This window comes from Anguilla rostrata, chromosome 9 (assembly GCF_018555375.3).
Source record: "Anguilla rostrata isolate EN2019 chromosome 9, ASM1855537v3, whole genome shotgun sequence".
Taxonomy (NCBI): Eukaryota; Metazoa; Chordata; class Actinopteri; order Anguilliformes; family Anguillidae; genus Anguilla; species Anguilla rostrata.
This window is the reverse complement of record NC_057941.1, coordinates 40,608,120-40,629,084: the sequence shown is the minus strand read 5'-3', so window position 1 is coordinate 40,629,084 and position 20,965 is coordinate 40,608,120. Positions and strand designations below refer to the sequence as shown.

The window sequence follows — 20,965 nt, the reverse complement described above, 5'->3', positions numbered from 1 at the left end:
ACATGCACACAAGGAAACGGGCAAAAACACGCATAAAAGACAAAAAGGGGGAAAAAAATGTGTCCACCAAATAACAATGCATGCAACAAAAAATAAAAACACAGAAAATTATAGAATACCCCTTATGGAACTAGGCTACTGCTGACATGAGGGTTAGAGTCAAATCCATTTCAATTCAGTAAATTCAGAAGATTTGCTGAAATTTAATTGATGAATTGGAAAATGGCATTGCTGTTCAATTAATGTTCTTTCAGTTAATTCCAATACTGGAATTGACTGAACTAAAATGGAACTGACCCCACCCATGGCTGACATATTAGTGCAACATCTACCTTTCTCACTCCATTTTCACAGTGAGCACACTGGCCTTTCCCAGAATGCCCCATACCTTGTATTGAATGATCCCTGCCCTTCTCTGAATGCGTCTCGCTCTTCTCTGATAAACAATAGAGTATTCTGGGTCCTTTGAGATTGTAATTAAAAGAAAACATATGCATCATGTACAATCATGCCTCCAAGTTTTTACATATTCTACAGCTTTATGAAGAATGTGGCTGCGGAGGGCACATATTTATTTAAAAAGGTACTTAAAAACGTAAGAAGGCAGCGGCACATGCCCAATTTTAACACACAGTTCACTACACACACAGCTTGCATCACATGTGCACACAACCTGGCAGGGCATAGTCACAGGCCCAATCCCACGTGAGTGTTCCGAATATTGCGTTCTGCTTTGCCACTGCCTTTTAAAAATAAACACTGAAACACTCCGGAATTGTTGGTCCAGCTAGCAGGTTACTCACCCCATGAAAAGAATCCATAACAAGCCAAATTTTATGTACACCCCTGTGTATTAATGTGGCACGTGGTGTGAAGGAGGAACCGTTCCATAAGGGAGAGCCCAGATAATGTCATGGAGGAATGAATCGTCAACGTGTAACGTGCATGCCGAACAGCCACAAATCAACAGGAGAAAAGGGAGACTTTGCTTTCATTTTGTTCCAGACGCACGCTAGTTCAGCAGTCTGTTTACCACGCGATGTGCCCAGGGAGGAAAATTGCACTTTTAATGAACAAGACAGGTGGGGGGAGGCTTTGGAACGGAATCGAAAAAGTGGAGGGAAAGGACATCTCTGGGCACTCCTCCAGATGGAGACTGGGTTAAACCCACATGGCTGAGATTTTTTTTAGGCAGCCACTGAATCCTTCCTTGCGAAAACTGTTGGCAAATGATTCACTTCTTTGGCTCTGCTCCAAATCTGGAACGTCGGAAGGTGTCCCTAAAGGTTTAAATAGCAGCACCCTAATTGAGAGAAGCTTGCGCAGGCAGCTAATCCGCACTGAGTCGGGGTTGTTCTCAGGGCTGGCGCACCAGGGCCGAGCCACCTGTGCCCGCTCCTTTGGGAATACCTTCCCGGGAATACGGTAGCCCAGAATCCTCGGTGGCGCGCGATCCTTCATTAGGTTCCTAACTGTCGTTCCACAATCGAACATTAATGTTCATTTTCCCGCTGAGTGAACTGCTCTCACACAACGACAGAGGAACAGACTGCCGTGCCGAGGTCCAGCGTAATCGGGCACTAAATCAACTCCGTAACTCAACTGTCATTCGGTGTCTCCTAAGTTGCCGGGAGCTAACGGCAGGCCCCGTCTGCCTGGGAAAGAGTGTCTGCAAATCTCCAGGGGCTTCTCTGTGGCTGAAAGGCCTTGGATGCATTTGTCCTTCCTCATCAGCCACCGCCCTGGCAGTGTGACCTCTCAGCTGGTGGCCTTCTTTATTGCCACTTTATTGACATCCAAAGCTGGGATGGTGTAAAACCATAACATGTGTGTGGAAATGCTCAGCAGGGTGTTGATGTACAGGCCTTTCAGTTCGGGTCAATATAAGTGGAATATTTCCTTTTTTTAATCTGATTGGAGGAGCGTGTGATTGGGAATTTAAAAAAAAATCCTCCTGTGTAACTTCATAAAGATCAACGAAAGGCAAAATCCAGAATCGGAGCTGACGGTAATTTGTTAAATGGATCCAGATAGGGGTTGCTAGTTCCAATCCATATTGCCCACAATATTCCAAGCAGCTTTCAGCACCATTTAACTCTGAAAATATGAACTATGTAGATGGCCAAGTACATTAACCTCAGCAGCTGGAAATAGATAAATGTGTAAAAATGCAAAGCTGTTTACTGTTAACCGCCCTGGATAAATGTGTGTGGAGCAAATAAATAATGTAACAAAAACTTTTTAAAATATATGGTGAAAAAAACAGCAACACATATCTTTCTCCTCGTACAGTACATCTCCACCTCACCAATTTCTGTCAGGATGCACTGGAAAAGTGAATGGTATTTGTGCATCAAACCCTTCCATTTTTGGGAGGTCCCAGGTTCTTGAAAGTGTCTCATATCCACTCAGATAACAATCCGAAAGCAGACGATTCAGGACCCTACCCACTCAGTGGCCTTGTGTCATAGAAGCAACAAAGTAAAGTCACTTTTCTCTTGTTTCTGAGTGAACTTAGGAAGCACGTTGGTCAGTGCATGCACAGGGAAGGGATAATTCCCTGGCTTTAATTTGGGGGGTTGTTTCTGTCAACATGAAAAGATCTGACAATGTGTTATAATGAGGGGGTAGAGGGTTTGGGAAGTGGCTGGTGTTGGTTTGACACAGGCACCCTGTTCAGCCTCATTACTGCACACATTTTCCTCTCAGCTTGGGGTAATACATTTAAGCATGCACGCTTTTGTTTGTTACACAACATTGTGCATTTGGCAGTCACAAAGACTGAAGAGAAACAATGGCTTGAATTCAATCAGCTTTTGTCCTTAAATTTCTTTTTTTTGGCTCACAATGAACTGTATTTGTTTTTTTCTTCAAAACACATGTTGACTGACGAGTTCAGCATTCAACAAAAAGTCTCCAAGCTGTGTTTTTGCGAATCAAAAAATGACTTTTCCATTCACTGAATCTAGGCCATTGTGTAAAAAATAAAAACAGGAAAAAACTATTTTTGCATGAAATCACAACTCAAAATTGCAGATAGACTGAACAGAGAATACAGGGCCCATGTATGTGTGTGCCTGAGTGTGTATTTATGTGGGAGAGAGATAAAGAGAGAAAGACTGAGAGAGACAGAAAGAGGGGGGGAGAGAGAGAGAGAGAGAGAGAGAGAGAGAGAGAGAGATGTATGCTACACATCAGACAAGGGTGCGTTTCCTGTTTAAAAGACTCTTCATGGTATAATCAAGCAATGGAGGCAAGCCGCTCTTATACTGGTTCCCGGGCCACGCTAGGATACCTGGTCTCCAGGGGAATGTTGCTGTTGAGCAGCCAGTTGTCCTGGGCACTGTCCTGGGTGCTGCCAGGCCCCTCTGGCAGGATGGAGGAGGGGTCAGTGGGGGCCGGGCTGGGGTTGCTGTGGGGGGTGTAGGCACCCCGGTTCAGGGAGTCCACGGAAGCACCGTGATGCTGGCTGGGAGAGTGAGAGTGTGAGAGCGGGAGGGGAGGAGTCCGGAGCCGAGGAATGTTCTGGAAGGCGCTGTCTGGAACGAGAGAGAGAGAGAGATCCTTCATCCAAACCACTGTGCTCTATATACGATATAACCCCACCTTCAGAATCTGTGTTTGAATTACTCTGTTCAGAACATTTTTTAGGATTAAAAAATATGAATCAATCCATTTCAGAAGTACAGCAGTCACCCCTTTTCAGATTAGAAAGCTGTTCTCTGACCCCTTTTCAGATTAGATCCCGGTATTTTATTTCATGCTCAGCTATTAGGTCTTTCAACACTATTTTGTCTTTCAGCCTCTGCAGCATTCCAAGTGCCACCTTGAATCAGGCATATGGCCTGCACTCATGATGGATAGGTGGTTTAATTTCGAGCCAACACAGCCACTACCACATTTCACCTGCCACCCCACATTAGACATCTGGCCTGTGCTCATGACAGATAGGTGGTCTAATTCTGAGGCAACATGGCTGCCACAGTGTTCCACCAGCCACCCTGCATCAGACATCTGGCCCGTGCTCATGACAGACAGATAGGTGATCTCATTTTGAGCCAGCATGGTCACCGTTGGCTTTTTACCTGCCACCCCATATTTGGACGGCGTTCGCTATCCTGATGGAGTCAAGTTAATTAGGAAGCTCGCTGTCCCAGGGAACAACACATTAGCATTAGCTGCACACTTTCCGACACTGAGAGCTTTTTATTATGCCACTGCAGAGAGCACCCCCCCCTCCCCAGCACCCACAGCACTGCAGCTCCCACTAAAACGCTGCCATCTCTTTAGCATATTTCCCTTTCTCTGCTACACCCATTTCCCTCATTCCCTCCTTTCCCTCTGACACTTGCTTCCTTCCTGCCATCGCCCTCATAGGTGGGGGAAAGGAAAACGTGCTACTTTCGGTATGCCACGTTCACATCGCCACCCTCACGTCAGGTGTTCTGTTACACAGCCGGGGTGCTCGGCCGTGTCTGATCCGTGGAGCTAAACGCCTGCTGTCGTAGCCAATGCATAAATGTTCACTAAGGCTGACACCTCAAAAAAAAAAAAAAAAAAAAACTGTAGGGCTTGTCACTTCTGTAGGAGATATTCCCACAAACACTATTATTTATCTCTGACAGTGACAATCTGTCATTATCAACTGTGTTTTCATTATCAGCCTAATCCAGCTTTTTGGAGGATGAAGCCGATACTGCCAAGGGCCTGTTTGTGATTCATTTTTGAACGATTCAAGATAAAACACTGTCGCTAGGTGAGGATTTCTCTACAGTTCTTTTTTTCCCTCATGTTGTTTCACTGTGTTGAAATTTTGATAAAGCCTTATAATTCAAGTTGCTCATTTCTTCTAAGGGTCTCTGAAATGATCTGTTTGCTCATGAAGCTGAGTTTGGTGTGAACAGATGGAGGGAAATGAAGGGTGGGCAAGACAGCCAAAAAAATAATATCATGTCTTTTTCAAATGTTTTGGAAATACATAATATATGTCAAGATATTTTGTGTTTAATAAACCAATCATGCTAGCATGCTTAATTTAAAAAAATGTAAAAGTATATACACGCTAATATTGGTTATTTCCATCAATTTGTAGGAGTGTATTTTTAGTACTAACTCATACCGTATAACCATGGTTACCACATATTTTTCAAGATGGTTACACCGTCACAAAACCTTGCGGTGACTAGCGGTGAGCGACTATAGGCAACAACAAAAAAATAACATTGTGGGGGGGAATGCTATGCAGATTTACTGACTCCCTACTTCAATATGGTGACAAATCTGTCACCATTGTTTGAACAGATCATTACAGCTAATTGACACTTTTCAAAGTGAGCAACACTGGTTAACATGATAGCTGGGTAGCAACCATATCCAGAGTAGCTTTACATAAATGTTGTGTGGAAAGCTAATCCACAGTATCATGGTTTAAATTGTAGGCTACCAGTGACTACAATCACCATGTTGCTGAAAGAGAAATCCCATGTGGTCATACAGTATGTCCTGACTTTGACAGCAGCAAGCTAACAAATGTGAAGGACCTAGCCTTTTAACACTCTCAGCCAATCTGCAAAGTGCGAGGGTCAAATGAGTTTGATGCCCTACTCCAGGGATCCTCAATCCTGGTCCTGGAGAGCCGCAGGGTGTGGCTGGTCTAAAACTCGCTCCTTGAAAAAGATCAGGAGGTCAACCTTTACTGGACTTTAGAACCATTTACTAAATAAATTGCTCAGAGAAGTTGCGCCCATATCAAGCCCCAAGTCCCAATTAAATGAAGTCTCTGTGATATCTGAACTACATTAAAATACAGAAAGAACATCAAGCATCAGTTAACTAGAAACATTTTTTTCCAGGGCTATGCACAACACAATAATTTCCAGAAATTCAAATTCAAATGAATGACGGCTTTTTATTCAAACTGAGATTCAAATAGAGTATGGCCCGATGCATGATGGGAACAGGAGACCAGCCCCCAGGAATTGGCATTGATGGACTGGGGTTATCCACCCCTACATTGGAGCATCAGCATATCATGTCTTGTCTTGGAATGCTAATTTTGACCTCTGTTGCCAGCTACACCATATTGATGTTAATCCTTGATCCAATCTTTACCTGTGCATCCAAGCTACAGTGTCTTAATCGATCTGTGGCACTCTGCTGACCGTAGTCACAATGCCAGGAATCTTGGGAAATTTCAGTATGATGTCTAGCTCAAGATGATTGTGGTTGATCCATTTCAAGATTTCAAGCCAATTTCCTGTCTTAATTATTTCAAATTAGCCAGATCTTTTATTTGATCAGTTTTTCACCTTTTTTTTTTTTTTTTTTTAAATGGTCAGCTACAGCAGCAAGGTACACATGCCCTTGGTGAACACTTTTTACTGGTGTCTAATACGGGAATGAAACAGCATTAGTTGTACACAACTGCTTCGAAAATTAAGCCGGAATAACTAGCATATACACCAGCTTTCCAGGAGTGGAGATGTGCACCTTATGTCTACATGGATTGGAGAACCAGGCAGTTATAGAGGAACTTCATCCAAAAATCATTATTTCGTTTTTAATCCTCACCTTAAGAATCATTTATCTGTCTCCTTCCTAATGTGTCTCATAAAGCCTAATACATTGGCCCACAACAAGAAAATGAACATAGTCGCACCTTAAAGAATGATGTCACTCTTGTTAAATGGCTCCACTTTCTGCCATTACAAGACTTCCAAACCAGCAGATACATCATAACACTAGAAAGGCTGCGTTTTTGTACTTTCTATTTCTGCCAAGCCTGACGCCCAGCATCTATGAAACCATATGTTGCAAAGCTATTTTCTTGAAATAAAAGACACAACTGAATCCATTTCAACAGTTGTATTTCTAAATTAAATGATTTTGTTATATAGGCAAAGGAGTATATAGGCAAAATGTATCATATATTACAGGCACACTGAGAAAAGTGTGAAACACAAAATGGAAAAGGTATTTAAGGAAATACAAAATGCATTTTTTAAGTAATTTCTTCAGTTAAAACAAATTCAGCACGTGTCTCTCTTCCCCTGATCCTGCTATTTGGGGTGCACTTTTACATACACACTGTCTCTCTCTCATTCCCACAGAGAATGCACAGCTTTGGTGGTTTGTGTGAGCAGGAGACATACACAAACCGGTTACAATTCACACAGCTGTCATGTAGTCTATTCAGTTTATTCAAAGTTTCAGTTCCAGTTTCAACTAACTAATCATGGTCTTCAATCAAGACCTTTATAAGTAAAATCAGGTTTCTTAGTGATGGGCTAAAACAAAAACCCGCACCCACACCAGCCCTTTTTCAGATCAAACGGGACACCCCTAATCTAGCACATCATATAATCTACTAAAGCGACAAGGTACCATTTCCTGAGGTGTTGTATGGGGTGACAGAGGTGTAATATTTGAAAGGTGAAGAAAGTGTCAGTTGTCAACAGTGAATCTGATTAACAAGCTTCAAGAATATGGAGCTTTGCATTTCACCCAGACTGTGACACCCAGAGTGATGGAGTGATCCGTTAAATTCAACTACCCAGACCTGGGTCAAATATCTATTTGAAATACTTTAACAAGTTGAGATATTTTACCCAGGTCTACAGCTAACAGTGTCCCCTCAAGCAGGCACAAAATATGATACACACAGTACCAATGCACTGGCAGAAAACCATGAGTCCATCCCACATAAAACAGATAGTAATTATACCTTAAAGAATAGAATTGTTGTACATGCACCACACTAATGGGAAATACAATGATTTTGCTTTATTAGCGCCAGGAATATGAGAACTGTTGAACACAAATGTTAATTTATTAACTTATAAATGTCTTTTAATTGTGCTGGTCACACATCTTTAACAATCTATTAAATCTCCGATTCATTGTTCGATTTGTTCACCTGGGTAGGTCCTTTGATGTGAATTAACTGATGAAGACTCGTACCCAGGTCGACAATCTTGTTATTCCCACAGACTGTATCTTTTAACCTGAAATCAATTAAATGTCATGTTTTTTGTTCAATAAAGTTGTGATTGCTAGATTTGTTTGCTTACTCTCCCTCTCTCTGTTCTTGATGACAGTAATTCCCAAACCATGGACTCAGAAACCAAAACCAATAGTAGTAGTGACAGGGATTTTTAATTGTGTCATGAAATGGGGGTGGGGGGGGGGGGACTTGCTGGACATTATGGTATTGTTAATATACTTTTTCCATTGACATTCACACACCAGTCAAATTAAATACTGTGCTAGTTATACACATTGAACATACAGGGCTCTATTTTCCAGAATCAATGTCAGTGCATGGGTTCAGTCAATGGCACACTGGGCGTGGCTACTGAATGTTGGACTTTTCGTGACCAAAATAAAATAAAATAATTATAACGCATGAGTCCGTCATTAATTCATAACAATTGCATGGGTTAACTGAACTGAGCGGGACTGGATGAGTTGTGATTTTGTCATGCTTTAAATACACTTATTTCAATCATTTATCTTCTTGTTCCAAATAAGCATAGGATTTACTTGTGTTACTTGCTTACAGACAGTGCTAAGCAATGAAACACCAAGTTACATTCCATGTGTAGACGTTAAAACCATGCCCGGCATGTGGCATGATAGTAACATCTCCAAATTTAATGTAAATAGATCATATATTTATAGCAGGGTATAGAAGAGATATAACCTGGTTTCCATCTTGCACATGATTAATAACTGTCCAACAAATGACACAAAGCCTACAGAAAATGAAGATTGGCTGAAAAAGGTTTCTTTACTCTTCTCCATTTACATGACTACACAGAGAAAATAATCAAACATACGTAGCATTGACTATGAGGAAGGTCAAAAACATGACAAAAAACAAGTCGCATGGAGCATGATCCACAAAAAAACCTTTGATTGGCTTTTCAATAGGTTATGATCATACGCATTGCATGGGAAAGCCCTTAAATGAGCAATCAGTCATATGCTGGGCTGTGATTTGTGCCGCAGGCCGGGTCTGAGCCAGCGGCGGCAAGGGTGCCGGGCGCAGACTAGACCGACACAAAAATTGCGCTGAGCTGCACTAAAATTACGATGTGCTGCGTGATTTTCACTGACTCGCAGGAAAAATACCACTTTGCCAATGCAACGGCTCAACACGCCATGCACCGGCCAGAAAATACAGCCCACAGTGTTACAGTGCACATGCAGTTTTTCTGACATACCTGAGAAACAGATTAATTCTATACTTGAGCATATGGTAGGTTGCATTTTAAGAAGGGGTCGGTCACAGACAATGTATTGCCTCATTAAATGGGCAGCGGGCTCAACAAATTTTGGGAACGGCTGTTCTACAACATCACCATATTTAAAGGCTTCAGCACACCAGCCTGACCTCTAACGGGCCTGGTGGGTCGTGGCGGTGTACAGAGGCTAATTAGCATTCCGTTATGTTACCGAGATGCACCAGGGCAGACAGGTCCAATTCAAGAGTTCTGGCTGGTGAAGCTGCAAATTCTCAGCAGATGGAGGACAAACATTTCGGGTCAGACCTCTGGTCAACCCTCGGGTCAGGGTCCATCCAACCTTGAGTTAGTAAAGGACCTTGTGTATACTTACTGTTTTCAAAACTATAAACAGGAAAATAGTAAAATTTTGGGTTGCTGTGGAGCACGGATGTGCACCAGGGTCTCAGATCAAATCCAAACTGTACCAGTGTTGACGGGCCAGTAGCTCCATAGGGCGATGTGCAATCAGCAACCGGGTCACCCAGAGTATGGGAGGGTTTGGTTGGTTAGGGGTCTGTGTTTCATCTCTATTTAGCAACCCTGCTTGTAGATCAGGCAGGCGTGGACTGGATGTTAAAGCTGCATATTAAAAACTTTTGATAGGCAGTCTACTAAATGAATACACTTGGTTAAAATGTAAATCATCATGTTAATTATGTAAGAGAACACAAGTTTGCTTTGCTTCGTTGTGTGTAACTATTAAAAATTATTATTCTGATTGTTGAGGGGGTCTTTCTGGCTGGTGTGGATGGGACCTGCACTCATTTATTCTCCATCTGAAAACAATCCCTCTCTCCTATCTCGGCGAGATGAAGCCGCAACTCCGCGTGCACGCCGTGGCCCCGCCCTCCCCGCCGTGCGAGTGTCCCGATCGGCGCAGTGCATCCATCTATTTCCCCGCCTGCCGAGGCGCTCATCAATCAAGCAGCGGCCTGAAGTGATGAGGCTCCCTCTCGCCCTTAATGGTCCCCCCGCCTTTACTGCGCCGATATCCACCGCAGCAGATTGCCAATTATCCCGGGGAAGCAGGTAAGCGGTGTGAGCCGGCGCTGGATGGGCCCCCACTTATTATCCTCCGAGGGGTTCTTCTCCCCATTCGGCACGGTAAGATGACTGATTCCCGGAAAACGCCTGCCAAGAAAGGCTTATCGAGGGACCAGAATCATCTGTCCCCTTAATCAAACTGTTCCCGAGATCCAATAAACACAAGCCAACAAAAAAAAAAAAAAAAGCCAAACAAAAAAACACCGCACAACCTTTCTTCGCTCCCATCAAGACCAAAAGTGACCTCTGACAAGTGCTGGCTGTCACGGAAGCACTAAGGACAAGTTTACTAGTTTGTTGATGGAAGACGCCACTGCTGCTTTCCCTCAGTGCAGACAGAGACAAAGAGAGCCGCCGCTATCTCGATAATATGCTATAAAAATATCAGAGGACATGATAATGTCAAAGCATGAATCATTTCATAGCTTCGGCAGTCTCACCTACAGCAGATAACATTCACGCATATTACGTAACAATGGTTCTATACAGATATCAGGACATTTTCGGTTTTTTATTTTTTTTTACACACACTTGTCAGTGTGTGGAACAGCTTGCTATGGCATTCAGTAGTAAAGGAGACGCTAGAGATGTAAAAGTCTTGGCTTGATGCGGCCTAGATGGGCCGACTGGCCTGTTCTCCTAATTTTGCATTCTTATGTTCTCATGGTTTTAGTTATTTACAGATAAAAGTGCTTCCTCATTCAAATGTAGGATGCCATTGTCCCTTCAAGGATTCAACCTCACAGCCTTCAAGATACAAGCCTACTTCTCAAAGAATCACCCTGCACAAAGACACTGAAATTTCCTATGTAAAACGTCTTTGACAATGTCTCTGTAAAATCATTACGCAAATAAAACTTAATTGAACTGAGATAAAAATGAAAAGAAAACTCCTTTAACATGCTTTTAAGCACCCAGAACAGTTATGGCAAGAGTGAAAAAATTCAGTAATCCCACAATGTTGGCAAGTATGCCACGGATTTCTAAAGCCACTCATTAAGAGATTTAAAAAGGTCAGAAATCCAGATACAGGCCATGTTGTATTTGCCCTCATTTTGTACATGGAATATATCATTAGTCAGACAGACAGATGGTTACTTTCGCAGCCATTTTCCAACAACCCCAGCCATATGACCACTCATGCTGCCATTAGTTTGAAGCAGTAAATATATAGCATACACTAAAACTAAACCCATGCTTCAGTATGAGGTTCTCTTTAATATTGTTAGACTGACTCCCCAGGCTACAGACAGACGGTTAGGAAACCCATTACAAAGGCAGTCAAAAGTTCCTTCCGTGAGTACTTTTTAATGTATTTGCTTAGAATATATCTTCCTCTAGGGCACAGGTGTTAAACTCCAGTTTTGGAGGGCAGCAGTGTCTGCTGGCTTTTGCTGTGTTCTCAGCATCAGTGGTTCATTTAAATCATTGATTGGCTAAAGAATCCACACACCATGTTCTCCAGGCCTTAACTGTCAGCTGATTGAAAAGAAACCACAAAAACCCCACAGCCTGTGGCCCACAGGCAATACAGTTTCACACCCCTGCTGTAGGGAGACATATATTGTTGCTTTAAAATATTATTATGAATTTTTAGAGCAGGAAACTAAGCTAAAACCTTTAGTATCTTGACAGTACAGCAGTCCCCAAACCAGTATAAAGCATGAGAGTAGGAGTGCTGATGTCAGATTAGGTTACTCCTGTCCACATTGTAACCTTATCCATTATGAGATAAAAGGCTAAGCTCATCATAGCTCAGTGCTCCCACTCTGAGATGCCTTACGAATATGGGTCCTGGCCGTTAACCACCACCCCACAAATATGTTCTACACTGAATATAATCAAAACTGAATGAACTCTAACAAGTCATTTTTTGAATATTACCTATGTGTGGACGGTCATTGACTTGAGCTGTGAGCCAAAAACAATGAAAAACAACTGTTGAGTTGAGTTGTTTTTTTTGTTTGTTTTTTTTTACAATAAATGGGCAAAATGAGCACAGTACCAGTCTAAAATTTTTCTCTAAATCCTTCATGGCTGTCAGCCTCCTCTTTCTGTCGTCCCCATTGTCTGAATAAACAGTGTTACGCAGACAATGAGGAGACTGCATAAAAACTGAGCTTCATTGCCGTCTTTTATCTGAAAGTGGCTGAAGGCCCCGTGTGATCCGGGCTCAGGCCGAGTGTGGGTGTCCTTGATCTAGTCTATGGCTCTGGGTAACAGCTTTGTTGACACAGTGAAGCTAAGGCAGAAATCAAGGATAAGCATTTTTATTTTTCCTCAGGAAACGCCGTGAAGACACCGCAGCCGTGGCCCCGTCCTTGAAATAACCGCCCTCGCCTAAGATACGGCTATTCACCAAACCCCGTGAACCGTGCGGTCGACGTGGAGAAAAGGGTTTCACAGAAAAACAGTCATTGTGGTTTTGAGGTGGGAAGCTCCCAGGCTGTGGGAAGCAGAAAGATTTTTCTGCTTGAGCTTTGAGGGCAGCAGATGCCTGAACAGAACCGGATCAAACCGGAACCCTTCACTTATACTGTTGGAAATGGAACCATTTTCAAATGGTTGCTCGTGTTCCTGAGTCAGGTCATTGACTATGTGTGCGCACAGATGTAGAGAGATGATTCAGAGGGGCTATGACTGCTTTCTGAGATTAAAAAAGACCAGCAGGATGAGGTGTTAAATGCTTGCAATATCCTGCAATCACATACACTAAGGTAGAAAATAAAATTCTAAATATATCTTAAAGCCATGTATTATTTAAAAATACCTTTCAATTTCTGAAAGTGGTTACAATTGCTTTGTTGTATTTCAATATGTTGCATTTTATTGTAATCTTCGCTTTTTATACAGAAACCAATGGGTGAATGTGCTCCTCCATCCATGACCAGCAATGGGATAAATATTTGATGAAAATCTGAGAACCCTTTTCCAGAGGGAAGGCACAAGTCATCGGTATGACAGACAGCATTTTTTCTTTCCCTAACCCAGTCCCTTACATCCATCTGACCATTGCACATTGTTTATTGTGCTTAGCATGGGTAATTACATGTAAGCCACAAACAATGCTTCTTACATTACAAGCACCTACTCTGATCAACTGGCAACGATCTTCATATTAAGGCTGCCTGAAGAGGAGATGAAAGACGGTGTACAAAAAAAATAACAGGTGGTCAGCCAAAGCTGGAAAAGGCACACCTCATCAGTGAAGGGGATGTGTCTCGTCTCTGGACGCCCAATCAAAGCAATGATGCGGATGATTCGACATGCTATTCATCGGAAGAGCCTGCCAGGCTGACCAACTGTTGCCCCATGCGGGCAGCTGAGCGGGCAAACGAAACATTCCCTCACATCTCGCCGCAGCAGATTCTGCGTTAAACTCACTATACTATGTGCATGTATGCACGTATGCATGCAAAAAGCAATAAAATGTTGATCACAAAAAAAGATTCTGCAACTCTCGCCAGATACTTAAGCCCTGCTTTCTTAGAATATATGTGATTCAGAGATATTATTCTGTTTTGCTTTGGCCACCTGACCCATATCTAGGTAGGACAAAACGCATGCCACAAGTATGGATTATGGATATATTAAGTCTCTAAGTGGGAGTTACAAAACCTGTAGGAGGTGTCACTGTTTCCCTGGTCTGCCTCTCTTAATAAGAGAAGGGAAGAAACACACCACAGCCATTACTGTGTGGCAAATCATATCCGGTAAGTGTTTTTTCTTCACAGAAAAAAAGCCAGCTCAGCCCCAAGAAACCAAAGCAAGGAGAAAAAAATGGTCAGTGCTCCTCAATTGCATGGCACTGATTTCTGGATTCACACACTTCTGTGAAAGAGGGTCGGGGTGATGAAAGACCACCGATCAACAAGCACCGAGAAAACCACAGGAGCTAGTTGCAGGTTGGCGCACACGAGCCACACCCACATGAGCCAAACCTTTTGGTGGTAACGTTTCACACTGCTGCATGAGAATCAGTTCACAGTCGCACAGTGCTTTCCACAACTCCCACACCCCCCCCCCTCCCCCTCAACCACAAGGGGGGGGGGGGGTGCCATCATGGGCGGTAAACCGCTGGCCCTTTAACTGAAGATCCGTGCTGCAATAGAAGAAAACAGCACCCGGGACCCATGCTGCTCTTCTTGAAAAGATGCGATAAAGAAGAGGAACGCTGTGTTTGTAATATCTCTGGCACAGTGGGGGAGCTGGCCCCCACAGGCAGACTCCCGGTAAGAGGCTTTACAGGGGCAGACCCTGCGAGAAAGCCAGGGGCCACAGAGAAACACATGCTGCCACAATGAGCACAGGCTTCAGTGAGCACTCTCTAAGGGCATTGCCAGGCTCATTAGCCCCCCTGGTGGGAGATACGCTTCACCCCCACAAAAAAAAAAAAAAAAAAAGAACACAGGACCTCACCGGCATCCGTTGAGTAGTGAATTCACCACCATCCCTTGAATAATGGAAAAACAAGATATGCCCAGAGAATTTGGATTTTAAAATGTAATGGGGGCTTTTTTTAAAAGGAGGGCTAAACCAAACATAACCTTAAGCAAATAACGCTTGCTCACTCGCAAATACAGTGAGCTCCATAATGTTTGGGACAAAGACATATTTTCTTGATTTGGCTCTGTACTCCACAATTTTAGATTTACAATCAAACAATGCACGTGCAGTGAAAGCGCAGATTCACAGCTTTTATTAAAGGGTATTTTAATACATTTTGGTTTATAAATAACAGCATGTAGAAGTAAGAGCACTTTTTATATGTAGCCCTCCCATTTCAGGACACCATATTTCAGACAAATGGCTTCACAGGTGTATCTGATTAGTCAGGAGTGTTGAATTGCTTCCTTAGTGCAGGTTTAAGAGAGCTTTCAGTATCTAGTCTTGATTCAAGGCTTCTGATTGTCTTTGGAGTCTGTTATCAGCATTTGTCAACATAAGGACCATAGTTGTGCCAGCGAGAGTCATTGAACTTGGGTTTATATAAATCTCTTGACATTCAAAATTTATAAATGGTGAGTCAATAATTTAGCTAAGTTTGCATTTGCGCACAATCCAATATGGTCCAAGTAGTACAAAAATATGTTTTCTTTTTCAACAAATTAATGCAAATATATTAAGTGACTGAGAAATGCTATTATGAATGAAGGCTAAATATATGTCCCTTTTGATCTGAACAGTACTTGTTGGGCCAGAAATTATTATTTATGTCGAGTACACAAACTTGCAATAATGGAGGAGGTGAAACAACAAGTGAATGAAGACAAAGCTGCCAATTTGCCACACTGAGAAAAGGCCAGAGAAGCAGCAAAATATGCCCAAGTACCTGAACTCGTATCTCACTTGGAGGCAAAACTGAACAAATGGGATGCTTTCTGTCTATAATTTAAATTGCACCCTTGTGTTGTCAGCTCTTATGCTAATAGTGGAGAAAACAATATAAAATAAGTGAACAGAAACTAAGTGTAAGTTCAATTTGCATAATGCACTGCATATTTACATATCATCAGATATAGAGGTGAAAGGCCCATTAAGATGAGAGGTGTTTTTTTCATGGGCTTTAGCTGGGTTTGTGCACAAGGAAAATGAAAATCTGTGTACATGAAAGTGGTAGAGCAAGTGACTGCTCCTTACTCTCTGTTAAAACAGAAATTAACAGTCCAATATACAACAGGATAACATGAACCATGACAAGGCAAAGGTGGTACGTATACGTATATACGTATATATGAGGGAAAAAAGGCTTCATTGTATAAACTTAAAATGTAAATGCATGTTACGCCTGTATTTTTTAGGTTTTCTCAACTGAAAATTTTTAGGTTCTTTCAAAAAATGAACCTAAATTCAGTAAAAAAAATTAAGCTTATCCTATGAAACATGGTTTTTTTATGTATGTATGTATGTACATTTTTTGTTTGCCATCAGGCATGTTAACCTACTGCATATGACTATATAGTACTGCAGCCATTGAGTGCCTGAAGCAGACTGGGAGTTGTTGAGTGGTTGGCAGCAGGTCCATGACTTCCCACTCCACCACACTGAGACACCTGAAGGCATCCTACATTTCAGAGCAAATCAAAGATCCTCTCACCACTTCCCTTCAACATCCCTCTGGGTACATGCTGACCAACAGAACGTTGCTGGGTGAGCGAAGCACAACCCTCAGCAATAACCGGACAGGAAGTACAACCCCGACAATAGTCCCTCCCTACCCCCTCTCCCTTCACAAAGCTGTGGACACTACAAGCAGAGTCCAATCAATTATTTACGTGATTGTCTTTGCATACAGTGCATCTTTCTCTCAAAAGAAACAGCCTCCTAATTACAAGTAGCCAAGGACGGATAAGCTTGTAATTCTGGCTTCTTCCCCAAGAGACCTTTAAATAGCTACCAATAACCACTTCTATTCTTCTTAAGCCATGGTGATCCTCTAATTGTTACTGAATACAAAAATTTGAGATCATGCTGATTATGCTGACAGTTAAGATTATGCTGACAGTTAAGAGATTATGTTCTTTTTTTCAGTCACATTTCAACGGCTGAAAAGCATAAGTACCATGGAAGTGATTTACTTTCAAAATATACTGTTGTGAAATATACTTATCATTATATTATTTTCTAAAACCTCTCATTTAAAATATATTTGGATAAACACCATTTCCGTAAGGATACGTAAGATGGTTTCCCATGATTCTTGCTGTGGTCGTCGCAACTCCACCCAGGGCTGAGCTGGTGGCCTGCACCGTGAACAAATGGGTGTTCAGTGTCTATACTGTCTAAGGCAAACTGATCCAGGCCCCAGATACAGGCCATACTGATTCAGTGTAAATATGCCTACTTCTACAGATTACATTCAGACTCATCTTAAAATTATTATTAAACTCAGTAAAGTGTGTGTGTGTGTGTCTGTGTGTGTCTGTGTGTGTACAGTATACATAGGAATGTGAATTTTAGCTTCTAAAGTCCTCAAATGAAAATTACCAGGGAAAATAATATTTTCAATAATAATTTACATTTGATATTGCAATTAATTACCAAGCTAAGAAAGCTGAGGAAAATGCAGGTTGAATCGATCCAGAACAATTGTTTAAAGGCTTAAGACATTAGTACTGCTCAAATTTCTCATTTGTACATCATCATTGCTGCACTCATTGCACAAGTTCACAACCATTCTCATGCATGTCTTCTAATTCCAGTGTGAAGGACTTTGAGCTCATTGTTTCCTTGTATTAAATTTTCTCTATAAAATTTTGAATAATAATAATTATTATGATGATGATGATGACGATGATGATTCTTCTTCTTCTTCTTCTTCTTATTATTATTATTATTATCATTATTATTATTATTATTATAATAGAAGCAACAGAATAACTACAGATCACTGTTGTTCTCATTAACACACCACTGAAGTGGCACTTCTCCTTTTCCACTGTTCAGTCAATTAGCGACAAGCCTGTCAAACTTAACAAACTAGCCACGGCCAAAACAACGGAAAACTATTCAATGAAACATTGACAGCCACATTAGCAAACACATTTTGTCACTCTCACTTTGAGTCAAAGCAAATCAAAACATAACAGTAACAGTCAAAGAACTGCAAATGTGAGTGCAGCATGTCCACAGTCAGAGAAGAACTCAAACACTTAGCCTTGTAGTGACAGTCACAGGCTCTGTACAAAGCAAGAGGTTACTTCTGGCATAAACCACAGAAGGGTCCAATTTGTCCATGACAGCCATCTCACGGCAAACCTGCCAGGTTCGTATTCCCAATCCATGAAGGGGGGCCAATGGCGGATTTGGGTTTACTGAACAGAATGTCAGAAATGAGCAAATGCTAAAATGCATCAAGGCAAACAGAAAGAACTGGAAAGGTCCTAACTTCATTCTGCTCTCAATGGGCCAAAAGCGCTGGAGTTAAATCAAGTCCAGAACACTCGAACCAACCACAGGACACAAGGAATGCTATGCAAAAGGTGGTGAGGACTGCAACGACAGACACTCTCTCCAGCCACATCACACTGTAGTAGTGGTTAACCCGAGACATTTTCCTACTCATGCAATTCTTGCTATAAATTTTGTGCCATTTCGAAAAAGGAAAAAGTCAATAATTTTCCCAAAGCATTTCCCAAAAAGACACATGATGAAGCACTATAATGAGGAATTTCACCTCAGGTGCTTATGTAGAACCATGAAAAAAAATTAATAGCAATATTTGCCAGGAAAGGAATGCACACATGAAGATCGATTGTATGTCCCTTTCCTTGAGCACTTGCCAGGGATAATGTTTAGTTAACAGCTGATCTACGTGAACCAGAGCGGTTGTGCCTGGCTTTCCTTCCTACGCACTAAACTCCCTGTAAAAATCAGTCACAGGAGTGTGACAGCTGTCCTTGTTCCTGGCAAATGCTCTACCCCCAAACTGGCCTCAGGACAGCTCCGTGTGAAATGTTCATTGCATCAACCCAGGGAATAACTTTAAAATGTTAACGGGACGAGACCCATCTGCTTCACCTCAAACGACCCCCCCCGGAAACCGGCAGCATACAGTATGACACATTCTGTGAGGAACACAGCAGGACCATCGGGGGGGACACTGCAGCCCTCCAGCTAGCACAACAAGAGTTTGAAGACCCAACTCACCGTCAGCAGCCACAGGGGCAGGAGAATAGAGGATCCCAGAGCCCGCTTTAACTAAAAATGAATTGGGGGCAAACTCCTCTTCAGAGTCAGAGTCCTGGGCTGGCTGAGTGACACAGTTACCTAGCAACCCTCCCCGGCTCTCATTGGCTTCAAAGGAAGGGGGAGGGGAGAGGCCTTGCTCAACAGGGCTAGAGGAGGCAGAGGAACAATGCAAAGGAGGACCTGTGGATCACAAACACAGACAAACACAGGGGCAAAAAATAAAACACAATTCACAGAAAACACCACAGAGGAAGACAGCACATAGCATGCAAGAATTAACAGAGTCACAGAATAATGAAACAGTCATGCATTTCTGAACAATAAGATATGAATTGATGAATTCAATAGCTTCAGATGCTTTTGCTTTTTGTAGATTTCCAAATGACAAACATAATGAGGATTTCTGCTGTTGAATTTGCAAACATCAATTTGAATATTTCCCAGGAAAGCACATTTTTTAAACTAATGCATATGGAAATAAGAGAATGTACACAATGTAGCTGATGAATGCATCAATTAAAGAAGAAAAAACACAATAGTCACATGCCTGTTGATAAATAATAATGTCTAGTGGGAGGGATGAAAACATCAAAGAACTTTCACATCAGCCACAAAATCAGCTATAGCCACGCTACAACTTCATTTTTTAAAAGTCATTTACAAAAAACCACAATCTTTGAAGACAGGATAAAGAAAGAGAAGACAGAAAGAAGAGAGAGAGAGAGAGAGAGAGAGAGAGATAGGATTTAAAACCGTATCTCCAGGAGTCACTTTTGAAACTTTGCAGATGTTAAGATTCCACATCTAAGACCAATGGACAGAACTTGCAACAAGTTTCAGACTACCGAATATTTACTTCTCAAGAAATTAAATGCATCTCCTTGCAAATCCTTTTGACATTGCCGCAACAAACCTTACAGTACTGCACACTCAACAAATGCATTCCTCCTTCAAACAGCAGACACTAGGCTTGGCTCATGTCAGATTGGTAGCCTCCAGCCTCTGGTTTCCATCCAGGTTCTTAGCTTGAGGTGCTTCTCCTCAGTGTCTCCACTCTTCATCTCGTCCGCAGAAAGTGAAATTGCTGCAGTGCTCCTATACTGTGTGATTAATATTTGATACTGTTCTGTGGCATGCTGGAGGATGTAGTCCTTAAGTACCAGTACTGCAGGGAAGCACCCTATTCCTGAAAAGTGCTTCAAGTGTCACTTTTGTTTTGATGGAAAAATCTCAGCTACATATCATTCTTAATTTCGATTGTTTTCCCAGCACCTCGGGAAGAAGAATGTGCTAATCTTCTGTCAAATTTTAAATGTCTCAAATAACTGTAATCATTTTACCTTATGAGACACAATTACAATATGATTAGTAAATCCATCAGCTTTCAGCTAAGAAAAACATAACATAGCACAGGAATACCAGCCACTATGTAGGCTCACCACAATTAATTTAGGTTTTAACTTTATAAACAAAATTAGCATTGGTAGGAATTTCCTTAAATACTATTTTTAAAGCACAGTGCCTCAAACCATCAGCTTCACAATTAAAACATAGCATAACATAGTATAGAAATAGCAGTCATTATTTAGTCTCACCACGGTGCATTTAGGCTGTAAATTCATAAATAAAATTAGCATTGGTAGGATTATAATATAATTATACATAATTGTCATTTTTTAAGCCATGGTGCTGACAACAGACTGAAAACATAGTGTTACTCTGTTCTGTTACTGTAAGAACCTATGGAGCACACATTAGCATAGGGCACAGTGGCAGGTACAGATCCCACTTCATCAATCGCACTCTGGGCCAGATATGACAGTTCTGCTTTACCGGGGACTTCATCATCTTGTAATCTGGAAATGTCCTCTCGGCACAGAAACATAACGCGCCGCCTGGCAGCGGGAGATCCTGTGGCCACTGGAGTCATCACGTTTTTTGCA

The 20,965-nt window shown here is 41.9% G+C and overlaps 1 protein-coding gene across 5 annotated transcripts in view; it reads right to left on the bottom strand.

The window, feature by feature from the left end:
* Positions 1 to 20,965, bottom strand: part of LOC135263761 (teneurin-4-like) — a 243,476-nt gene that overhangs the window by 118,359 nt on the left and 104,152 nt on the right. For 2 of the 5 annotated variants that reach the window (XM_064352121.1, XM_064352122.1), the window contains exons 4-6: positions 18,981 to 19,202; positions 3,296 to 3,539; positions 389 to 463 (exon numbers count right to left, since the gene is read on the bottom strand). In XM_064352121.1, coding sequence (XP_064208191.1) covers positions 389 to 463; positions 3,296 to 3,539; positions 18,981 to 19,202 — 541 coding nt within the window. The remainder of the gene's footprint in view (positions 1 to 388; positions 464 to 3,295; positions 3,540 to 18,980; positions 19,203 to 20,965) is intronic. The other 3 variants (XM_064352123.1, XM_064352124.1, XM_064352125.1) reach the window with 2 other exon arrangements.